The sequence below is a fragment of the Phallusia mammillata genome, chromosome 1 (assembly GCF_965637545.1).
Source record: "Phallusia mammillata chromosome 1, kaPhaMamm4.hap1.1, whole genome shotgun sequence".
NCBI classification, from domain to species: domain Eukaryota; kingdom Metazoa; phylum Chordata; class Ascidiacea; order Phlebobranchia; family Ascidiidae; genus Phallusia; species Phallusia mammillata.
Window position 1 is genome coordinate 15,880,574 of NC_137252.1, and position 17,097 is coordinate 15,897,670.

Consider the following 17,097-nt stretch of genomic DNA (forward strand, 5'->3'; position numbering starts at 1 on the left):
TTGACCCGCTTTCACTGTTCTGAATTTAACCAAATACATGTTGGTCTTGTCTACAGGGCATCCCTGCTTACTTCAACATACTGGATCTTTTGCCTAAGGTTGAATGTGTTTCACCTAAAAGTGTTCTACAAGCACTACGAGAAAACAAACAAGATGATGACAAAATTATGATGGACATGGAAATGTTGTCAAATGAGGTGTACCAGCGACCCTATCAGTACTTGCTTATTTATTCGGAAGGAGCCGATCTTGACCAATTTACTTATGTCACTCCCAAATTAAATCCATTAGAGTGTCTTCAGTCATTGCTCGAATTCTGTAGCATAAGAGAACCGTCTTGGGCAGAGCTGTACCACTTTGCTAGCTTTCTTAATGTACAGCTTGTTGATGCAGAAAAGTCAATATTTTGCAACATTGCCTTGTTTGAGGATGTTGGGTTTGAATCTGGTCTTTCTGGGTTTAAAAAGTTTGTTGTTAAGTTCATGATTCGCATGTCACAGGATTTTGCTACTCCTTCACTAGAAGATATCTCGGATGCAACTCGAGAAGGTGGTGGTCTGTTTGAACTGCATCAGTTAAGAAGACGATGGGAGACGGCGCTGCATCCTTACCTGTTTTTTAACGATGATCGATCAACGATGTCGTTTGTGCATTTTAACATCACCAGAAACGGAGATTTATGTCACCCCGTTACAAACGAAACGATTGAGGCTGGTATTATGAATCAGCTTCTTTTTCATGGCTTGAGAACTCAAGGAGTAAAACTACAGCAAAATTTTGATATGCTTAGCCGTCATCTTAAGCTAGTTACCCTATGTGGAGTGTTTGGCGTAAAACCTGTTTTTGACCCAGACCCTACATATGAGCTGACAACCGACAACGTCCTGAAGATGCTCGCCATCCACATGAGATTTAGATGCGATATTCCAGTTGTGATCATGGGAGAGACCGGCTGTGGAAAGACAAGGATGGTCGAGTTCATGAGTAAACTTAAAGCTGGACAAGAAAATACCCGAAAGGCTGACAAAGATAAGATCAAGAACATGGTCGTCATCAAAGTTCATGGTGGAATAACTGTTCCCATAATACAGGATAAAGTAAGAGAAGCTGTCCATTTAGCAAATCAAAATTGCAACAGGGGAAAGTTCGAAACTCTTCTATTTTTGGATGAGGCAAACACCACAGAGGCCATTTATGCAATCAAAGAAGTGGTTTGTGACAGAACGGTTCATGGAAAACCGTTTCACGACTCTGGTTTAAAAATAGTTGCTGCGTGTAATCCCTACCGAAAGCACTCCGATGATGCAATCCGTGCAATGGAAAAGTCTGGCTTGGGTTTTAATGTGAAGTCAAATGATGTCCTGGACAAATTTGCTGGAATACCGATGCGCCACCTTGTGTATCGGGTGACACCTCTACCCCCAAGCATGAAGCCACTGGTGTGGGACTTCGGGCAACTCAACAATGACACAGAAGAGATCTACATCAAGCAAATGGTTTTAAAAGTGGAAAAAGATGTAGCAGAAATGCCGAATGTCCCACGTCTTCCACGAGAGATCATTCCAATAATGACGACTATCATGGCTGCCTCCCAGAAGTACATGAGAGAAAGAAGAGATGTCTGCAGTTTTGTGAGTCTACGTGATGTGGAAAGAACCATCAAAAGTTTTAAGTGGTTTTATGAGAAGTTAGGTTTGTTAAACCCCATGATTGAAAAAGAAAAGGCAAAAAATCCAAAAGCTAAAAGAAATATCGCTTACGCCATCCGTGCTTTGATACAGGCTGTTGGAATGTGTTACCACGCCACTCTGTATGATCGCAAGGGCTATCGAGAACTGGTGGCGCAGCACATTAGCAGCTTTGCAGAAATAAATGAAGCCGACATTGAACACGAGATAGTTGCTTGTCAAAGCGTATTCCTGGGTGCAATTGACCTTGAACAAGACATCGCTCGCAATGAAGCTCTGAGGGAAAACGTCTTCATGATAATTGTATGTGCTGAAATGAGAATTCCACTCTTTCTTGTCGGCAAACCTGGAAGTTCAAAATCTCTTGCTAAGACCATTGTTACTGACGCAATGCAGGGAAGGAACTCAAAAAGCAAACTGTTTCAACAACTCAAACAAATTCACGTTCTGTCATTTCAATGCAGTGCTGTTTCGGACGCAGTTGGTATTGAAACAATGTTCAATCAATGCACACAACTCCAAAAGAAACAGGATTTGAAACAGTTTGTGGCAGTTGTGGTACTAGATGAAATTGGTCTTGCCGAAGACTCACCCAAGATGCCTTTAAAAGTGTTACACCCACTGCTGGAAGTTGGATCAACCAAACATACTGGATTTGACGTACCTGAACACAACAAGGTAGGATTTGTTGGAATCTCAAACTGGGCACTGGATCCTGCAAAGATGAATAGAGGAATCTTTGTGACAAGAGGTGAACCTACTAAAAAAGATCTCCAGCGGACGGCAGAGGCCATTTTCGAGTCAGATGAAATAAAATTTCAACGAAATTCAGCCATAGTTCAAGCTGTCACCGATGCGTATGTGGAAGTGTGTGCCAACCAAGAACGAGAGTTTTTTGGCCTTCGAGATTATTACGCACTTCTTAAAATGATTTTTTATCTGGTTTCCAATGAGGAAGAGCAGGTTAGCAGAGTTGACATGTCAGTGGCTGTGCTGCGTAACTTCAGTGGCCAAAGCGGCGAGGTTTTTGAAACTTTTGTAAAACATCTTACCAAGTCGTGGGGACAGTTTACAAGACCACACATATCAGTCGTCTCACTTGTCCGCCAAAACCTGAAGTCAGAGCACGAGAGCCGCTTTCTTCTATTGTTGACCAAGCAGTATGCAGCTGTAAACCTTTTGGGCAAAGTTCTTGCTGAAAATGCCGAATTTCAAGTGATTTTTGGGTCGAGCTTCCCACGAGACCACGATTACACGGAGGTTTGTCGAAATATCAACAGAATTAAGGTCTGCATGGAGTCAGGGACAACAGTTGTGCTCCTAAACCTCAGGGACCTGTATGAATCTCTTTATGATGCACTTAATCAGCATTACGTGACTTTTGCTGATCAGAGGTATGTTGACCTCGGCCTTGGAGGCCACAGGGTGAAATGCAGGATTGCTCCAAACTTTAGATTGATTGTAATCGAAGAAAGGGAAGTTGTCTACGATGAGTTTCCGATTCCATTGATCAACCGCTTAGAAAAGCACATATTCGATATGAACAGCGTTTTGGAAAACGAAACAAAAGATGAGGTTTCTAAGCTTAATGAGTGGGTAAATCGATTCTCCACTGTAATGGGACAACAACAACAAAACTTTCGTCCCACGGATGCCTTTGTTGGCTTTCAAGATGACACCTCTGCCTCAGCAATTTTGTCTGTGCAGAACAGTAACGGAGATATGTTTAAACAAGCAAAGAAGATTTTGTTGCAAACAGCGACCCTTGACTCTGTTGTTCGATTGAACAGGTCTGAACTTAGAAGCGAGGTTCCAAAGCTTCAAAAAATTTACAAAATACAGCAGTTTCATGATTCTCTTGTGGATACTCTGGCCAAGACAGCTATGGAAAATGGAAATACTGTCACTCTTTTGGAAATTACGTCGTTTTCGCTGTGTTTAAACGAGCAGGACCGTGTGAAACTAGAAAAGGAACTTGATCTGCCAAAGAACCGAATCAAGCTAGTAACACTACAGCAGCTGCAAACGATGGAGGAGTACAACGTGACCTTAAATGAATTTATCAGGTTTTCAACTGATGAAAAACAGTCTGATGATAGCAAACCATGGTTTTTGTTGATTCAATGCCCCAAAGCTCAGCAATTCACTAATCTTATTGCATGTGCCAAGTATTGCGCTATGAACAAGGCAAAGGAACTGAAACACAACGAGTTAAGATCTCCAATCATTATAACTTTTATCTTCACTCTGGAAAGGAGCTTGATTCAGACATCTAAGTCATTTACCACATTCCACAGCAATGATTGTTCATCAATTTATATTGACGAGATTCGGCCAAAGAAACAACACCTTGATCCCATTTGCCGAATATGGGACATGCCTGTTTCTCAAATTCTAAAGGAAAGTTTACCAGGCCTGGAAAAACAAAAAAACGGCATATTCCCTGTTGACATACGATATTTACTTCAGGATTGTATACCAGATGCAGTGGCAAAGGTGAACAACACAGAAAAGGATACGACAAGAAACCAAGTTCGGATCGTCACTAACTTGTGTTTTGACTGGAAGTACAGTAAAAACTTCAGCGAGGCTTTGATGAATCATGTTATTCACGTTATGAAAGACCATGAACAAGTAGTACCAGATTCTTGGATTGTGCAAGAAGCTTGCTCTCAAACAGCACTCCAGGAGGGAGGGTCATTTCGCAATACTTTATGGTTGCGCTTGAAACAACTTGTTGGTCTGGTTGTTGCCAAAGTTATAAGCATTGCTGATACGGACAGAAACCTGGACTTGATACGCTCTGACAATGACAATCTAGTCAACCTTTGGTTTGAATACTTTCAATCTAGACAGCTCTGCAGTATCAAATGGAATGATGTTGCCTATGGAGCAGTTTTTACAGTAATATCAAAGAAAGGGTTTGACTGCCAGTTTCCATTCAGTCGTTTAATAATTAACGAAATGTCAAAGCACTGGTCAATGGCTGCTCAACTCAAAACAGAGAATTATTTGGAAGCATTTACCAAGAAGGTAGCCAGCTCAAGCCTGTCAGGGCTTCTTGAAAAAGCTTTGGGAGGCAAGGAAGAGATTTTGTGGAAAAGCTTTACAAATGATCTTCTTCATATCATGTACAAACCCTTCTCTGATGATGGCATGAATGAAATTAAAGTAATAACTGAGGCTGTGCTTGCAATGTTTAAAAGCAGAAGAAAACGGAAACAAGAAGTATATCTTAATCCACTGCTTGAAATATTTATGATATTCATGGAGATGCAACCAAAACTTGAATGCTTGGGAGAAATTATTGCTGCTCACCCGAAAGTACTTGAATCATCTGGTGACTGGCTTAAGACACAGGAAAGCAATGACAAGTTCACCATGCATGTTTCTGCATTTGAATCTGTCTTACTACACCTTGACAATGAGGCATCAGATATTGGGCAGCTTGACAATTGCCAGAAGTGGAAAAAGCTGGTCCGTGATATGAAGAGAGTTGCAGAGTACATAATTGAAGAAAAGGATGGCAGTGAAGAAACAATTAAATCATGGAGACAGATCATGTTTGTGGAGTTATTTTTGCATCAACTTGTCCCACGTGCCTCCAAAAATGAGGATGAATACCTTAAAACCATTTCACCTTTGGCACGCCGATTGTGGGTTGGTGCTAGAAAAGTTAAAGATTTTTCTGATGCTCAATTTCTCACTATCGTAACCAAGACACTGCAGGGCTGCACAAAAACTGTGCAACTCAAAGTTATGTGTAACTGGCATGATACTCGCTGTAAGGCATGTCGAAGTGATAGAATGACCAACCCCATTCATCTTTCCTGTGGACACTATGTTTGCCAAAACTGTGTAACTGTGGAGGAAGATTCTGCCAGTTGTCCGATATGTCGCAAGACCATTCCAGATGCAACAAACCTTCAACCTTTAACTTTCACAAAGGATCAGAAAAAGGAATTTGAGCACTTCAAAACAGCCACCACAAGTTTGTTTCTAGAGTACCTTTCTACCTTTTGTTTTCCCACCGCACAAGAGGCAACCAAAAATGAAAAACTTGAGCCTCCAGAGGAAAAAATCCTGCTTGCTTTAGAGGCTTTGGTAATTTGCGATGGAAGAACCCATAGAATTTCACCGCATTTGGAGTCATTTGATGCAAATCCAACTGCAAGATCATACATTCTGCAACTACTTTTGAGATGTGACAAGGTAATGGTACAGGACCAACTCAACAAGCATTTTGAAACAGTAAATGAGGTTGTGGAAGATAGAAGTTTGCTGGTTGACATTTACATTCAGGCAGTCCAAGACAACCTACTCAGCAGATCACTGGCTCAGGATGATCATGCTGTAATCAACACACAGTTTGCAGAAAACTTGCTTGACAATGTAACATGGGAGCTCAAAAACAAAAAGGACTTCAACCAAATTGACCATTTTGATTTCTGTTCAGAAATGATATTTGTGTCTCGTACTGTTGCTGACTGCATACACTCACTCCAGAGTGATGAAGTGCAAAATGTAAACTACAAGACATTTCTTGCCAAGGTTTGCGATGAATGCAAGGGTGGAAAGTTTCTTGCTATGCAAAACTTTTTAATAAAAACCATGTGCAGGCGATTTGGTATGGATGCCTTTAACATTCTGCTTGAGAATCCTGTGTACAAGAAATGCTTGGTACCTCCAGATCTTTTGCCCACAAAGAACAAGGCCAAAGACAACCCTTACTTACATGCTGATAGTCTTGCATTGACTGGTCAAGTATACATTCAGACAAAAGATATTCTTCTCAACATAACTCACAGCCGTGACTTGACAGCTACTTTCCAGCAAATTGTCCATCAAATTCAACAGTCCCAAGATAGTATTTTCCAGATTCTGCTAGCTTTATCGGTTTGGGCTGCGAACAGCAATGTTTCAGTGGATCTTCGGCGAGAGGTTTTTGGCACTCTAACTCAAAAACTTCACACACACTTGACTGGTAGAGGTGATGTTCCATACTTTAAAGACATCTCAAATGGGGTCTTTGAAGCTTTTAAACTGAAGAGTCTCTCAAAATTATCCCATCACAAAATTACTGAGCTCATTGTTTTTTCTGGATTGGTGTACACATCAAGTGACAATGGATTGCTGAAAGTCTTCAAGGTAATGGTCTCCAGACCTGCAACAGTCTCTACCTCCTTTCTCCCCACCATGCCACAGTCCAATTACTTTGATGTAAAAGATGTTATGGGCCAAGAGCGAAGTCACCACACAACACCCAAGCTGTACATGTGTCCCAACAATCATCCATACTACATTGGTGAATGCACCAACCCTGTCCAAGCTGGGCAATGCCCAGAATGTGGAAAAAAGATTGGTGGGCAGACATACGGATTGCTTCATGAGGGAAACACTGTTGGTGACCTAACAGAAGAATCACAGGCAGGGTATTTGTTGAAACCTGCAGAAAAAAGATCTGAACCAATCCCAGAACGAACCTTGACAAAAATGTCAGTTTGTGCAACAAGGGCATGTGTTCACTTGGCATTGCTACATGGATCAAGAAATGGAAATGATGTTCAAAAGTAAGTCAAGACTTTTAGACACAAACTTTTCTTTATTAGCCCAACACAACTGATAAAACTAAATATGCTTTCTATCGCAGAGTTCTTAAGTTGAAAAACCCAAAGGATGTCTGCCCATTTCTTATGAATCAGTTGGTAAAAGATCTTCGACAGTTAGCACACTGCACTGGAAAAAGTTTTGATGATGCAATTTTGCTGTTGCAGCACATATTCCAGAATATGAGAATATATAATGTAACCACATATATATAATGTTAATATATAATGTTACTTTATTATGGGTCCCCTTCCCTGAAGAGGACACATATTGATTTTACTCGAATTGTGTTTGTTTTTTTTCTTTTGTTTTCTTCCTTTTTTTTTCTTCCCAAAGTTTGTCCGACTCGTTTTTCCATCAAATGTTTGATGGATTTGGCTGAAATTTACACAGATGGTAGATATAGTTATGTAGATGTGCATCCCACTTTGTTTTTGTGGATAACCCCAGTATTTACCCCGCTCGCCCCCTAAAATGGGTGTGTTTACCCAAAGTTTGTCCGACTCGTTTTTCCATCAAATGTTTGATGGATTTGGCTGAAATTTACACAGATGGTAGATATATTCATGTAAATGTGCATCCCACTTTGTTTTTGTTGATAACCCCAGTATTTACCCCACTAGCCCCCTAAAATGGGTGAGTTTTTAAACAGTGTCAGAATTGGCTGAAATTTGGATTTCTTGTATAGTATGCCATTTATAGGTGTCGATTGTTGTGTTCAACCCTGTAGTCCTAACATTTACCCCACAAGCCCCTAAAGTGTAAAACGTATTTGTATGTTACTGGGCACCACAAACGAAAGATTTCTTTGGAACAATAGTATTACAAGGGCAACCAGTTGTATGTTGCTCGTTGGTGGGTTGCTTGGTGGATGTTTTTGCGCCATGGCAGTTAGTGGCTTGTTGACAGCCCTATGACGTCGGAAACAATAACGGTTGTTGCTCAAAACACCTCTAGTGGTCGAAATTTTAAACATTGGCGGATTGGGCTGAAATTTTGCAGTACTATTGATTGAGTCATTGTGGTTTTTATATATTTTTTTGTGTGTGTGTTGAACCCAATTAGTTGCCCTACTAGCCCCCTAAAATGGGTCAGTTTTTTAAAACGTTAAATAGGACATACTTCAAACAATATCTGGGGTGAATCTAATTTTATAGTTTGTATTCTACATAGTATTATTATTTAAGCCCAGTGCCGATCACTGTGTTTTACCTTACAACACCCGACTTTCTCATGGTTATCTCTTGAATTGCATTATTTTCAACTTTGCATGTGTGGGGACCCATGAGTTTTTGCCTGCAGAAACGACTAAAGTTATAAAAGACGATGGCTAATATGGGACCCAATACAAAATAAGCATAGGAAATATATTTATGTTTTAAAATAGGTTATAGTGTATATGCAACGGCAATATGTGCTAAGCCACCCTTCTAGTTAAGTATATTTATACTGGTTAATTGTTTGTAAGTTTTGTTAAGAAAAAACTAAGAGTTATGTTACAAAAAAACTATATTCGTATTTTCAAAGGTTTAGGTTTGCAATTGTATTTATTAGGAACAAGGTGGTGGACGGGAATTGAAAATTGACAGAATGACAGCAAGAAAACAGTGGGAGGAAGCCTTTCAGAGGGAGTTTCTTTCTTTGGTTTTTAGAGACACAGACATAATCATCAACACAGCACAGCAGGCAGTCATTGATGCTGCCAAACAAATGCAAAATCCCTTGCAGAGGTAAGGTATCATTATTTGTGTTTTTAAGATATTTACCTTACCAGCTCACTAATGCAGAAACTTAAAAGACATGCTTCCCAACAAAATCCTGGAACAGAAAAAAAAACTTTTTAGCCACAGTCTTATGGTTGCTGTGATTTGGAATAATGTAATTTCTTCCTTTTTTTGCAAAAACAAAATTGTCTTGCGAAATAAACTCAAATAACTGACTCAAATGTAATCTTTCAAAAACACAGCAACCATGAATACCTGTCTTTTTGTGTGGCAACAAGTCCATTAATTCGAAAATCTATTTTTCTGTGTGCTATTTTTAGGATGATACATGAACACACAATGGACATGACTTTGCCAGAAGGTCCAATTAATTGGACTTGTCCCCAACTATGGAAATACAGAACACATATCACTGTTCAACACCTGAGACTGAAGCTGGAAGCAGTTGATGGAAAAGGTTTGTTTGAACTGAAATACTACTTTTAACTTTGTAATTTTGAGAACATATAAAATCTTCATGATCTTATCTTGTTTCTTCAGCTGAGGGTGCTGTGCTCAAACTGATTTTAAATACAGAACACTTGAGTGAGATTAAACACCTTGCAACAATTTTCAATGTACAATCTGCCTTTATTGCCAGGTTTGTATTTCCCTTGATAAATCAATTTTCTGCATGAAATGTTTAAAATATATTTTTTATTATCTTGACAAAAAGTTTCTTTTTCGTTTGTTAAAAAAAAAATCTTAACCCTTGCATTTCACTCACCTGGACAGATATCGACAGAGGGTGGACATTGCTGACACAGATGAAAATACAATTAGAGAATTTCTGGATGACGGCCACCAGCACATGAAAGAGGAGATATTTAAGTACATCAAAGTTTGGAATACGGTATGTTGTTATCATACAAATATTATAAAATGGAATACTTGTGTTAGTTTAGCATTTCAAGTTAAAATCATAACTATACAAGTTAAAAATGAACTTTAATAATGATCCCACACACTTTTAGATCATCAAAAAACAATATATTTTGTAATGTTTCCCAACCAAAGTGGTACATAAGCTTATAGTATTATTTATAAAGGGTGCTACGAAATTTTCTCCATATGCAACAAGCCATTTGTTGTTGTATATGGATGTGGTGGAAAGTAGGAAAGTAAAAAGACCCAAAAGCAATTTTAGGTGATATCTAATTATGGGTCCCCTTCCCTGAAGGGGACACATATTGTTTTTGTCCGTATTTTTTTTTTTCTTTTTTTCTTTTTTCTTTTTTCTGTCTAACGCTGGCTTGTGAGACGCGTTTGGTCAAGAAAGAGTGCTCCAAATTTATTCAAATTTACAGAGATGTTAGTTAATAATCCAAATTTGATCCTCCTGAAGTTTGACCCCGATTGACCCAGCGGTTCACCCACAGGCCCCCAAAACGTAAAATTTTTGAAATGGCTGTACTGACTAAAGTACAGCATCTTGGAGTTTCATGCTTTGTTGTTTGGTGCAATGTAAAGTTTTTTAAAGAATTTTGTATCTTTTTTTCGGATTCACCCATTTTTTACCCTTTAAACCCCGAAATAATCGGTTTTAGTTTTAAGGCAGAAATACATGCCCTATGGTGCAGAAATATTTGAAAAAGTTAACAATTGTTTAAGCAGGGTATTCGTTTAGTATTTAAAATTTTGCCAGTTACCTTTACAACCCATAATATGTGTACGCTATCAGTCAGATATCGTTTGGGTGATTAGAAATCAGCTGTTTTTTGTGCAGCAATGCTGTGTCGTTTTATTGAGTTATCACGCGCATTTTCAGTATTGGCGCAGGTTTTACACCTAAGACGTAATTCGAACTCGATAAACGTACTTCGGTTTCGTTTATGTCAGGCAAAACATCGTTGATCAATATAAATATGAAATTTATTAAACTTAACTTTTTCGAACGCCGCGATAAATGGTCTTTAAATTCTCGCTGTCGTCTCATAACCACGGGTCACTAAAGGTCAACTTGTAGGCATTACAACACCGTTACGAATTTTTCGTCATAACGTATCTTCTTTATTTTTGACAAATCAATTCAAGAATCAGTACTTTAGTCATATATAAATTAGTCTAAATGGTATTGTTGAACACTAACGACTGCATGCTATTAAAAACAGTGTCAAAAGGTCATTAAACGGTCGTTTTTGCGAAACAAAGTTAAGTGAAAAACAAGTTGTTATGTATACCTTTGTAGCAAACGACTTTTTTTTATATAGTGTCTAATACAACAGTTAAGGCTTTCTAGGAAAATTTGTGTTTAAAAACTGAACTTGAACCACAATATCAAGGTCAAAGCAAGAGATTAAATTGAATGTATTTTCCCCGTTCTTTTTTCACCGATTTTTTTGTAATTATATGACAATAATGATGCTAAAAGAATACGGTAAAGAACTTTTAAAGTTAAGTTTATGCTTTGTGAAAAATTTGTCCTTAAGAATATAAAAATAACCGCCATATAGGTTTACCGTAAATCCGCATAAACACGCGTGTGGGGACCCATTCGTTTTTGCTTGCAAAAAACAATCATGTATGTAGATAAAATTGTGTATAGTGTAGTAAATTGGTAAATATCGTATAGAATATATAAAATGGAAGTATATCAGAAAGCCACTTTTCTAGTTTAATAACATTTCACACAGATATAATAAATTCAGACAACTGTAGAGATATAACCATTTATCCAAAAAGGATAGAAATGTCTGATATATACAGTGTTGATGTTTCCGCATGGTATTAGTTTTCACAGTCCATCAAATGAAAAATAATTTAAAGTTTACTTTAACAACGATTTTGACTTTTATATTACCGTGTCCTATTTTTGCATATGCTTATGTAACAACAGCAATGTTATTTAGGTCAGAGGGAATCTTGCTGCATTCGACAAATACAACACCCTGAGAAAACATCTGGAAGAGAAAATGACCATGGATAGTCCCATATCTATGTGTCTTCCCAGTGACAGAGGGCGTGGCTGTTGTGCACTTGTGTTGGCAGAATATTTAATTGAAAAGCAAAATGAAGTTCTGGCCAAGTGCAGAGAAACAATGATAGAAAAAACACAGTATGTTCTGATGATTTGTTTTATTACAGTAATGCCTTTTAAGTGAATTAAAAGGCATGGGGTTAGGGCTGTCATGCATCTATTATTGGCAGCTGTTAAAACTCCAAGTATATTAGTTTTATTTGTTTGCATTACCAAGTTAAATGACAATTTTTGTGGTGTGCTTAAACCTTAAAATTTTGATGTTTAATCTTATTTCTATTGTTATTATGGACCCCCTTCTATGAAAAGGGCACATATTGTTTTTGTCCATATTTTTTTCTGTTTAACATTGGTTTGTAACGCTCGTTTGGTCAAGAAAGAGTGCTTTAAATTTTATCAAATTTTGACAGATGTTAGTTGTTAATCTGAATTATTGTTTAGGCAATAAGATGTTCCCAAACATGAATAATTTATAACAGGGGTGTGCAACCTTTGTTACTGTTGGGCCAAATACAATAACCAAAATTAGATCGCGGGCCGCACCTATGTATAACACAAAGTGATTTTACTTTGTTGCTTACCAAATATTTTTAGCTACAACTGAAATTCACATTTGATTCTAGTCACGTATTGCCTGGTCGCAGAAAAATAGTATCGGGCTCATTAATTTGCTCAAAAATATATAATAGTTGGACTCGTTTGTCAGTCAATTTGAAATTCAAGCGTCTCCGCGGGCCGCACAACCTTTTTTTGAGGGCCGCAGGTTGCACACCCCTGATTTATAACCTTCAAATGTAAGCCTATATTTAACTACTATCATAATTGTACTTTAGATTTAGACAAATTGATGTCAGTGGTGTTGCTCCAAACAACTTGATCTGCATCAGTGAAAACCATGATCTTTTACCCTTGATTCTTGCAAATGCTCAATATGAAGCAACCACTGCTGAGGGTGGGGCAAAACATAACATTGTCTACAACTTGGATTTGCTTGAGCGAAAGGTAGAAAAGTAATGTAAAAATTGTGAGAAAAAAGTTTACAATTGTGTTTTTCGCTTTAGGTGACAGAACAATTTATCCTGAGAAGATGCTTTATTAAGAAAGAGGTAAGTTTTTTTTTGCCAACTAGCTTCAGTAAAGCTTTTTCTTTTGCCCACAAATTGTGTGTTACCATTTACACAAGTCAACTTAACCTCAGACATTTTTAAAGTGATAAGATTGTCTAAAATAATTATAATTTGATTTCTAGACCTTACCTAGAATGACCTACCTGCAAGACGTTGGGCTGGGTAAAATCTGCATTGCAATGCAAACCAAATTTGAACAGGTATTCTATATTTACAATTAAACATGAGGAACATTTAATGACATATAAGCCTATTTTTAGGTACCACTGCCACAAAAAATATGCCAAGCTGTGGATACATCAGCATACAATGCCAGGACAGCAGATATTTGTGAGGCAGTGAGAACCATTACTTTAATTATACAATTTCTTGCAAAGGTTTGTTGCAAAAGGTGAGTGCAATTGTCATCATTCAGATATTTTATATCAGTGTATTAATAAGATTGGTGGTGAGCTGGAGCAGTCAATCTGTGACTATGCTGAGAGAGACCTGCTACTGACTAATGATGAAACAGCTATGATTCCACGTTCAGCTAAAATTTGCCATTGTCTGGCACTGTTTGAGCGATTTTCGTGGCATAGAACCTTGAGAGCCATTGAAAATGGCCAAAATCCATTTGAACTTGTTAGCACAGAGACAGGTAAAATACTTTTTGTGTAATTCCCAATTTCATGCATGTGTTGAGTTGGAATTATTTGCCTCAAGAGGTTTTTGTGGTATAATGTTATTTTTAAGGTGAAAAAATGGATGGTGTATTAACCCAACAATTAAATGACATGCTGAAACAATTCAATATTGAGAGACTTCAAAATGAACTAAATGCTTTGATGATGGTTGGACCTGAATTACAGTCTGATTGGGGGTAATTTTCATATTTTTAATGCAGAACTGTACAATAAAAAAATAAAACAATTAAAAAAATCTTAACTTTACACATATATATGGAGTGAAACATTGAACTCTGTCACTTTGTTTCATCTAGGTTAGGTGAAATTTTGCAAGTGTACATTGATGGCAAATCAGAGAATCCAGACAGTACATGGTGTGAAAAGATTCCTGAAAACATCTGTATCAAACATACACAACATGTGTTTGCACTCTCTGTTAAGCACAGTGTAAAAGCTTGATTAACACAACTAACTTACAGTTTTAGTTTACTTCATGTTTCAGTTTGTGGTTGGTGGTGCTTTTAATCTAGACACTTCTTTGTAAATTCAGCATTTTGCTTTACTGTCATATATTTTTGTTGTGAATCTGTAAATGTTTTGACTTTCTTTGTTCCATTTTTTTATAAATAGCACTGCAATTAGGTCTGTAGGATTTTACTAACGCTTGTTGATTTAATGTTTCTTGTGTGTGATTTTTAAATTTATTATATCAGTGTGCCTTAGTTGGTCATTATAAATCTACAATCTCACAATCAATTCAAATGAGAAAAGAGGGTTAGCTGAACACTGTTGTTTGTCTGGTTACAGCTTGTCACAATCACAAGCATTGAGTAAAAAAACACTCCTAGATCATTGAAACATATATTTGATACTATATGTCCTAATATGTAATACAGATTTGTAATACGAGCATTAGATAAAAAATTACAATTACCTGCTTTTAATGCTAAAATGGACTTTTTTTATGCACATTTGGAAAGAAAAAGTGTTGTGCACTTTTCTGAAAATGTGCCAGCATCTACGGCCTTTGATAATGCTGTCAATAAACACTATCAGCCTTTTCAAACATAAACTTTTAAATTTAAAGACTGAACTGATTCACATTTGCAGCACCAGAGCACAGCCTGGTATATACATCAATGTTGTCCCAGTAAGATTAGGTCAGTTAACTCAAGTCGGATTACCGACTGTTCGACGAGACGGTCGGGAGAATTATTTAACCTGCCAGGTGACAATATTAAATTCACGCTTACAACGATTAATAATAATGGAAAAACAGAAGAACAGTGGTTCTGTAACTGTTGTTAGTACACTTGTAAGGCCGCTAGTTGGCACAGAAGTGCTTCTCTCGCGACGTCAACCAGGGAGTCGAACCGGAACTGAAACCGAACCCGCGAACCGGTTTGAGCGGTTTATTTCATTAAACCCGAACCGCTAATTACGATTTTCTAAAAACCCAAACCGGAGTTAAACCTCATATTTTGTTTGGCGGTGGACCCGAACCGGAACCGAACCAATTTTGTTGTTCTGTTTCAGAACAGCGCACTGTAGAATACGCGAGATAAAAGTTACAGGGCGTGTCAAAAATAACAGTAGCCTATACAGTAAAAATTCTTTTAGAGTTTGATAAGGCCAGGTTGGTGATGGGTTAAACGAATGAAAATTTAAACCGGTTTATAAACCGCAAACCGGTTTGATCCGGATAATTTGCTCGAACCGGAACAAAACCCGAACCCGAAAATATGCATTTTAAAAAACCTGAACCAAACCCGAAACCCTAAAACAAAACAAAGTGAACCCGAACCGAACCTGAACCCATATGACAAGCGGTTCGACTCCCTGACGTCAACTACCTGTTGTTTCAAATAGGTGCGAAAAAATGGTCACATTACTCACAACCATTGGACATTAGGCTAATATCACAACGCCATTAAACGATGATGTTTTTTACGGCATATCGGACTGTCTGTGCGTATTCTGGATTGAGGATAAGAGAAGAGGACGACGCGGGGAGCCGAGGGCAGCTAAGACACTTCGGTTGGTCTCTGTATTGCTTCGCCTTGTTCTGGCAAATGCAATTTGCAACAGGTCCAGGTGAATCACGTTATCCTGTCTAGTGAGTTGTTGCATTAACAAATAAAGAAGGACGGAAAAGTAAAAGTTCAGTGTCGGAATGTCAAATCAAATGTGCCTTTGAATTTTCTGGTTGCCAGCTTACTTTAAAATACCCAGATGTTTGAAGACAAGAGGATGTGCACGGTGCACCCCAGGGTTCACCAAAATATGCACGGGGTGCACCAGTACAAAAAGGTATATAAGGGTGCATCACAAACTTTTATTGAAGTAAATGAACCGTTATTATTTGACTTTCCGGATATTAGAAAAAGATGTAAGTTTCAACTGATGTATAGATGAACCTCTGTATTTTTACAAAATGTTGATGTCGAACACTTTCAGTGCAGTTGACGTATTGCGCAGAGTGCTGATTGACGTTAATTTACGTCAAAAGTCTCTTTAATTGACATGATGATATGCATAATATTTTTTCATATCGCTTTTTACCTCAGTGCATGAGTTGAAGAGCACTGGTCTAGGCCTACACCATTTTCTGATGCAACGTCGCTCGGTTATGGTTATGGACTGTGTCTTACCTGAGGCTTTAAAGTGTAGGCTAATGTGCGTGTGTGCTGTGCCATGCTGTAGGCTACTGCTTGCGAAACCCAGGCTAACCCTACTAAAAGTCGATTTTATCTCGCATTTTCAGCAGCTACACTTGTTGCGAGAATGAATGAATTTGAGAGAAATGTTAATCAATTCTCTGGGCAGATTAAACGTTGGTATTGCAAAGTATTACCACACGGTTAAGCGTTTTCCTACCCTTGTGAAAAATCCCCTGCCTAAAATAAATGAAGGATCTGGTGCATCACAGTGGAGTGGAGACACGTCCTATCTTTGGCACTCAAATCCGACCGACGACGATACTCGGACTTCAAAAGCTGCTGCGTTGGTAAAATGTGAGATATGATTAGCTGGACAATCGTTTTTGTGCAAGACGAAGGTTCGCCAACTCCACTCGTGCCAGCATTTAAATTTACAGACGGCAGACGGATAAAATAGTAAAAATATTTCTAGTAACGCAGTGCAAAGTTTTAACAGTGCCCCCGTGTGGAAAAGACAACAAACATAAAGAAAGAATCACATTTTTTGTAACGAACCACACTATATTCTTTTTGAGAAACAGCTAAATTTGACAAAATCAAAAATAGT

At 38.0% G+C, this 17,097-nt stretch overlaps 1 protein-coding gene across 1 annotated transcript in view; it reads left to right on the forward strand.

Annotated features, from left to right (window-relative positions):
- LOC145233310 (E3 ubiquitin-protein ligase rnf213-alpha-like) overlaps window positions 1-14,608 on the forward strand; it is a 42,955-nt gene extending 28,347 nt beyond the window's left edge. Inside the window, exons 65-78 of the mRNA XM_080098024.1 lie at window positions 57-7,258; window positions 7,339-7,492; window positions 8,850-9,025; window positions 9,340-9,476; window positions 9,560-9,659; window positions 9,794-9,911; window positions 11,908-12,113; window positions 12,869-13,037; window positions 13,097-13,141; window positions 13,285-13,362; window positions 13,423-13,539; window positions 13,604-13,802; window positions 13,898-14,024; window positions 14,145-14,608. Coding sequence (XP_079954150.1) covers window positions 57-7,258; window positions 7,339-7,492; window positions 8,850-9,025; window positions 9,340-9,476; window positions 9,560-9,659; window positions 9,794-9,911; window positions 11,908-12,113; window positions 12,869-13,037; window positions 13,097-13,141; window positions 13,285-13,362; window positions 13,423-13,539; window positions 13,604-13,802; window positions 13,898-14,024; window positions 14,145-14,289 — 8,973 coding nt within the window. The 3' untranslated portion in view covers window positions 14,290-14,608. The remainder of the gene's footprint in view (window positions 1-56; window positions 7,259-7,338; window positions 7,493-8,849; window positions 9,026-9,339; window positions 9,477-9,559; window positions 9,660-9,793; window positions 9,912-11,907; window positions 12,114-12,868; window positions 13,038-13,096; window positions 13,142-13,284; window positions 13,363-13,422; window positions 13,540-13,603; window positions 13,803-13,897; window positions 14,025-14,144) is intronic.
- The last annotated feature ends 2,489 nt before the right edge of the window (window positions 14,609-17,097 follow it).